Source organism: Hippoglossus stenolepis, chromosome 22 (assembly GCF_022539355.2).
Source record: "Hippoglossus stenolepis isolate QCI-W04-F060 chromosome 22, HSTE1.2, whole genome shotgun sequence".
In the NCBI taxonomy this organism is placed as follows: domain Eukaryota; kingdom Metazoa; phylum Chordata; class Actinopteri; order Pleuronectiformes; family Pleuronectidae; genus Hippoglossus; species Hippoglossus stenolepis.
In genome coordinates this window covers 18316936-18324447 of record NC_061504.1, presented here as the reverse complement: position 1 = coordinate 18324447, position 7512 = coordinate 18316936, and the positions used below count along the sequence as shown (strand labels likewise).

The 7512-nt window shown below is 43.5% G+C and overlaps 1 protein-coding gene across 1 annotated transcript in view; it reads right to left on the bottom strand.

Moving 5' to 3' along the window:
* Window positions 1-1099: 1099 nt before the first annotated feature.
* Window positions 1100-7512, bottom strand: part of eps8a (epidermal growth factor receptor pathway substrate 8a) — a 17399-nt gene continuing 10986 nt past the window's right edge. Inside the window, 9 exon segments of the mRNA XM_047338571.1 lie at window positions 1100-1274; window positions 1277-1346; window positions 5051-5183; window positions 5437-5620; window positions 5950-6196; window positions 6269-6292; window positions 6519-6554; window positions 6643-6783; window positions 7085-7196. Coding sequence (XP_047194527.1) covers window positions 1237-1274; window positions 1277-1346; window positions 5051-5183; window positions 5437-5620; window positions 5950-6196; window positions 6269-6292; window positions 6519-6554; window positions 6643-6783; window positions 7085-7196 — 985 coding nt within the window. The 3' untranslated portion in view covers window positions 1100-1236.

Below are 7512 nucleotides of genomic sequence, written 5' to 3'. Positions count from 1 at the left end.
TAACGTCATCACCACAAGATGGCAGCGTTCGTGTCAGAGATATTTTGGCTCGTTGTCGTCCATCTTTATTTATCTTTTATTTGCGGTAACAAACTGACGTGTTTTCAGCTTCTGATCGTTGATCTGTGCAGGAAAAATATCCACAGAGATTCTGGAGTCGGAGGAAGTTCGTGACCTGCACGAACCAATCAGGAGATAAACACTGAGGAGGGGGCGGGGTTATAATGATTGACACTCAGTCATGTTGTATCTGCTGTTTTCACTTTTCAGTTCTGACTCTTTTTTCATTTCTGTTAATGAACGTTTCCTTCATGGAAAGAACCTGTCGCTGTGGGCGGAGCCTGAGGAAACGTTCAGGGTTTGACCTTTGACCTCTTCCGATGAATGAAGCAGCAGCTGAAACATTTCAATGGTTCTAACGTCGTCTCAATCAAACTAAGTCACATGACGCTCTTAATGAGAAATTATCATGAAGCTTTGTAAATAAATCTTCAGTCGATTCTATCATTAAATATATTAAGTTATTGAAACAATAAAAAGAAGATAAACTATGAAATATTCTCTCGGCCCAAAACAAATCTGAAATGTACAGTTGTGTTTTTCTATGAGTGTTTTTCTACAACATCAGTTTTCATCAGCTCCAGTTTGTCTTTTCTTTACATTCAGTGAAACGTCTCAAATGTTTCATCATCAACATGAAGATGAATTCAGTTCAGATCAACAGGAAACTGACATTAAGCTTTTTTACATTTGATCTTTGTTAAAGTTATTTGTATTCGATATGTCGGCTGATGACAGTTATCAACTTCTCAAGAATCATGACGTTAAATTAACAAAACTAAGATTTGTATTTACATTGTAGGAATTGAGACATTTTGGTTCAGAGCAAAGGTTCAAATCAATTTTTTTACGGCTTCATTTTAATTTTCATCAGTTGGAAGCGTCTGAAACAAACTGGAGCCGACGAGCAGCAGCTGAAACATCCAGAGTCGTCACGGGAACAAACACGGAGGAAGGGTCGAGCTCGTCGGACGTCATCAGGAGCGGCTTCACTTTTTAATCCTACGGAGACGAGCCGAGCACTTCCTGTCTGCGTCTCATTATCTCTACAAACTCAGCGTGGTCCATCGCCGCCTGAGGAAGGAGAGAGAACAGCAGGCCGCAGTTTGAAAAGAAGAGATAAAGCAAAGGAGGGAGGAGGGAGGAGGAGGGAGGAGGGAGGAGGCCATGAGGAGCTCAGTGGGAGCTTCCTTCATCAAAAGACTCCACCCCGAGTCACATGTGGTCACTGCAAGTTTCTCCTGACGCCTCCTCATGACCTCCTGAAGCTCCGAGCCCGAACTCCTCTAAGAGAGAGGGAGGAGGAGGGGAGGAGGGGAGAGAGGGGGAGGAGAGAGAGAGGGGAGGGCGGGAAGAGAGAGGGAGAGGGGAGAAGGAAGAGAGGGGAGAGAGGGGAGGAGGAGGAGGAGAGGAGAGGGGAGGGGAGAGAGGGGAGGGGGGAGAGAGGGGAAGAAGAGGGGAAGGAGAGGGGAGAGAGAGGGGAAGGGGGAGGGAGAGAGGGGGAGGAGAGAGGGGGAGAGGGAAGAGAGAGAGGAGGAGGAGAGAGGGGAGGAGAGAGGGGAGAGAGGAAGAAAGAGGGAAGGAGAGGAGAGAGAAGAGAGGAAGGAGAGAGGAGGAGAGAGGGGGAGAGAGGAAAGAGAGGGGAGGAGAGGGGGAGGAGAGAGGGAGGAGAGGGAGGGATGAAGACATGAGAAGAGAAAGCAGGGAAACAGGAAACAGGAAACAGAAAACAGCTGATTAGAAAACGTAAACACACTCAATGAAGACGTGATGTCAGAGACTCTCGTGGAACTGAAGAGGAAAATGTTTTATTTGAAATGTTTGTTAGGTAGTTGTCTGTGATTGGCTCCTCGTTTCAGAATCCAGTGATTTGATTGGCTAAGAATGAATCTCTTATTCTTATCGTAGTGAAATGAGCGTTTTCCTCGAGAGTCTCCTCGACGTCTCCGTCTGCTGCGTTTCTCCTGAAGTCAGAAGATTTTATCAGAGGAGAAAATCTTCTTGGTCAGAGTCGGTTTGTGCTGATATGACTTTTTATTAATGAAGCTCTAAACGCAGCCGGGACTGAACCAGGAAGCTTCTGGTGGCGCCGCTGTGCCGAGCCAGGGGGCATGCTGGGTAACTTCGTCTGAAACTGCTCGCACAAAGTTTGGTCTGATCAATAACTGTGATAATAGTCAGTTAAAGTATTGATGCTGAAATAAAAACGCATCAGAAAAAACTGAATTAAATATTTAAATACAAAGTAAATGAATGAATGATGGAAGTTTTTGAATCTACAAGTTTCTAAAACCTTTTTTCCCCCCCGACATCAAAGTGGGAACAAGTAGAAATGTTCTGATAATATCTGAATTCATGTTTCATCATCTCCCGTCGGTGCGAGCAGCTGCAGAGACGAAGCTGAAATCAGGGGAAATTCGGTCAGAGATTTAAATTCTGATCCAGAGAAAGAAAATAAAAGTAAAACAAACATCAGTTCTTTCATGAAAGAATGATTTTGAGGGTTTCGGGTTAAAAAATTCAAAACAACAATAAAATAAATGTTAATTATTGTGACATGATTAAGAACAACTCATACAAATAGCTGAATGCTAATCAAAGCTAAGCTAACACAGATGGAACTCAGATCTACATCCTGGTCTCTACAGGGGGCGGGGTCAGAGAGTGCACAGGTGAAGGTCAGAGGTCAACAGGAAGTGCAGGTCAAGGTCAGGAGCTGGTTCATTCAGGGAGTTTCAGGAGGACTTACTGATCTACACAGCCACAGCAGGACGACAAACCGGCGCTAGCTTAAATCGCTGCTAAACATGAAACGTGTCGTTCTGTCGGCCAGAGTCAGAAATGATTATCATAACGTCCAGAGCAGAAAGGTCGTGTGGTGACCCCGAGTTAGATCAAGTGGGTTCAGAGGATTTGACCATGAGCTGATCAACAGGTTCCGTCTCCGAGGAAACGCTGATGTTTCAGTCGTGTGATTCTGGCCGACAGAACGAGGCGGACATCTTATCACGATACCTTGATGAGTGGAAACAGAATCAGGTCAGAGGAGGGTCAGAAGAAAACCTGCAGGTGGAAACAGACACCACACACCAGAGCGACCGGAGAGTTTAAAACAGAAAACATCTTCACCAGATCTACAGACCTTCAACAGACCTTCTACAGACCTTCAACAGACCTTCTACAGACCTTCAACAGATCTACAGTCCTTCAACAGACCTTCTACAGATCTACAGACCTTCAACAGACCTTCAACAGATCTACAGTCCTTCAACAGACCTTCTACAGATCTACAGACCTTCAACAGACCTTCTACAGACCTTCAACAGATCTACAGTCCTTCAACAGACCTTCTACAGTCCTTCAACAGATCTACAGACCTTCTACAGATCTACAGTCCTTCAACAGACCTTCTACAGTCCTTCAACAGATCTACAGACCTTCTACAGATCTACAGTCCTTCAACAGACCTTCTACAGTCCTTCAACAGATCTACAGACCTTCTACAGATCTACAGTCCTTCAACAGACCTTCTACAGACCTTCAACAGATCTACAGTCCTTCTACAGATCTACAGTCCTTCAACAGACCTTCAACAGATCTACAGTCCTTCAACAGATCTATAGACCTTCTACAGACCTTCTACAGACCTTCAACAGATCTACAGTCCTTCAACAGACCTACAGACCTTCAACAGATCTACAGTCCTTCAACAGATCTATAGACCTTCTACAGACCTTCAACAGATCTATAGACCTTCTACAGACCTTCAACAGATCTACAGTCCTTCAACAGATCTATAGACCATCTACAGACCTTCTACAGACCTTCAACAGATCTACAGTCCTTCAACAGACCTTCTACAGACCTTCAACAGATCTACAGTCCTTCAACAGATCTATAGACCTTCTACAGACCTTCAACAGATCTATAGACCTTCTACAGTCCTTCAACAGATCTACAGGCCTTCTACAGATCTACAGTCCTTCAACAGACCTTCTACAGTCCTTCAACAGATCTACAGACCTTCTACAGATCTACAGTCCTTCAACAGACCTTCTACAGTCCTTCAACAGATCTACAGTCCTTCAACAGACCTTCTACAGTCCTTCAACAGATCTATAGTCCTTCAACAGATCTATAGACCTTCTACAGACCTTCAACAGATCTATAGACCTTCTACAGACCTTCAACAGATCTATAGACCTTCTACAGATCTACAGTCCTTCAACAGATCTACAGACCTTCAACAGATCTACAGTCCTTCAACAGATCTATAGACCTTCTACAGACCTTCAACAGATCTACAGCAGATCTACAGACCTTCAACAGATCTACAGACCTTCAACAGATCTACAGATCTTCAACAGATCTACAGACCTTCACCAGACCTTCAACAGATCTACAGCAGATCAACAGGAACCAAATACATAGCAGATGTCAACACTCGGTCTTCAGTTTAAAACACGTGTGAAAATAAGAAGCTGAAGACACGAAATCCAACATACGACAGTGTGAAGATTTAAGATCTAGAAGATTGATCCTGAATTGATTTCACTGTCAAAAAAGATATTTAATGTGATTCTGTGTTAGAAAACAAACTTCACTTCAGTACAGATAATAAACAGTTTGTAAATCCACATGGATCCATCTCGTCGACTTTGTTCAAGGTTTAAAGTTGTAAATGCAGATCAGGTCACTTCCTGCCACTAGGGGGCTCTCAACCTAGACAATGAAAGAGTTCAGTAATTTGTTTTACTGAAATTCGAAATGTTAAGAGTTTTTTATTCTGCTGTTGTGATTGAAAATGTTCGTCTGAACCCAAAAGATAAAAGTCACATGATCCAAACTCTTTCAAATCGACCGAAAAGTGAGGAAATTAATTTCTGTTTCTCGACTTCAATCAAAGACCGATTTAAAATGATTATTTTAAAAGGAAGAAGAATCTTTTCAAAGTAAAGTTAAGCACTGAAACTTTATGTTGGCGACTCACCTCCAGCGCGGCCTTCTGCACGGTCACCTGACTGAAGACTCGGGCGCCGTCGTCGGGACAAACCGTCTTCAGCTCCTCTTTGTTGAGAGAAAACAGCTGAGCTCCGGTGAGGACGCCGAGGCTGGTGATGGTGCTGCAGACAGGAAGTACAGGTGAGGAGGAGGAGCTAACAGGACGTGAGGTGAATGATGAAGGAGCCCGACAAACTTTGACTCCGTGAACATCAGAGGACGTTTCATTAAGAACATTCTAAAAGTTAAAATAAAAATATTCTTCACTGTTCAGCAGAAATTTATAAAACTATAAAAATATGGAGGGAAATAAAACTGATCAAATAAACATGTTTGTTGAGATGTTTCCACCGGTGAACACGACGTCACACTCACACTGGACTGAAGCCTTTGGCGTCCAACCAGACTTTGACGTCGTCAGGTGACGAGTCGTACGTGATGCTGACGGACGGGAGGCCGCCGCCGCGAGAAGGAAGTGGAAACTTCTTCTGAGCGCTGCGACCCAGCGTCAGTCTGTGCATCAGCTCGTCCTGAACGTCCTCCATGTTGGACTTCCTGCCTGCGGGAGGACGAGCAGCCGTCAGGTCACACGACTGAAACATGGTCACATGATCTCTGAAGAGCCAGATTCTGTTTCAACAAAACTCATCTGAGACTAAAAAATAAACACGTATGGAGAACTTTTAGAGAATAAAGACAAAACATCAAGTAACAAGTTATAAAATAAAGAGAAAACGGATTTAGTTTTAACAAAACTACTTCATCACAGTTTGTAAGAGATTAACTTAACATAACATTTCATGTAATATACAAAATATATAAAATGGCGAAAATATAATTGAAACGTTAAGAATATTTTTGCAGTTGTCCTGTCATTGATCGGCTCACGGTTGAAGGGGGCGGGTCTCTGGTTGTCGTGGTCCCTCATGGTGACGCCGCCGTGGTCGCTGGACGTGGTGCTGCTCTGGCGGCTGACAGCGCTGCTGCCGGCAGATAGTTTGGCGGGCTCGGTGGCCGGAGGAGGCAGGGGCGGCGTGGGGAGCCTGGCGGGGGCCGGGGGCGGCGGCGTGGGGGCCGGGGGCATCGGAGCGGCAGCAGCTTTACCGGGGATCAGGTCCGTCCTCGTGGTCTGTTTCTGAGAGCGACAGGTTTATTTTTACAGGGAACTCGTTTTATCTCTAACGTGATGTCGTCTGTTCGTCTTTACCTCGTTCAACTCGCCCAATAATTGCTGCTGACGTTCAAAATAAAACAAACATGTTTGTGATGAGACCATGAAACAAACATTTTATTCACGACACGTCAAACTCACGTCAAACTACGAAATCTACGGCCGCATCGTCCTCTACTGACGATGTTCTACTGCGTCAAACACACTTAAAGGAGCAGTCTGTCAGTTCCACTACGTGCAGCAGCTTCGGTTCAGACGCGGAGCGGAGAACAAACTCTCGACCTACCTTAAACAACTCAAACTCCTTCTTTGGCATCATAAGCTTCAGTTATGAAAACAGAACGAGTGATTCATGAGACTCACGTTTGAATTGGACGTTAGATGGTCTGCGTCGTGCTCTCGTCTCTTACCTGGATGGTGTGGCTGTAGATGGGATCTGCTCGGCCCGTCACGTCCACGGCTTTGGTGATTTCCAGGATGTTGTTTGGCACGTAGCCCGACGCCCCCCCATCGTTACGAACCCTCCACCACTGCTTCCTGTCGTCCAGAACCTGGAAGACGAGAATCAGGGACGAGGGCGTTGAGGCAGAAGTCGCCACATTGAAAAGTTTATTGTTGATTTTTAAAATAATTTAATTTAAAACTGATAAAATCACAATGTTACAGTTTTATTATATTATAAAATTAGGAATTTTTTAAAATTACATTGGATTTTTTTATTCTCTATTAGAAGTAAACTAACATGTGATTACTTTGAACCAGATACTGTAAATAAATGTAGTACAACGTGAAAATATAACAAACGTATATTAAAGAAATCTTAATAAATAAAAAACCACGCGAGCGTTTTACCTCGACGACCTCGTCTTTCAGGACAGAAAGTTCCGTGTTGTTTCTTGCCACAAAGTCAAATTTAGATTTGGCAAAAATATTTGGTTGATTTCTGGTTTCGGCATCAAAAGTTCTGGAATAGACGAAGAACAGAGATTCACAAGTTACCATGGAAACGACAAGAAAACATCTCACAGCACGAAACTGTAGTTTAGATCATGAACAAACTGTTGTGAACTGTTTTATAAAAGTTTTCAGATATGAACTAAGAATCATAAAATTACAACATGAACTGAATTTCATTTCTAAGATATCGGAGCCGTGGAGAAATGTCCCGACTTTAATCCCAAAGTTTGAAGGAAATTCAGTTTTCAGGGGAGGAAATAAAAAAAGATTTAAAACAGATCAAGAGTCAGATGAGAAATTTAAAGGATCAGAATAAAGAGATG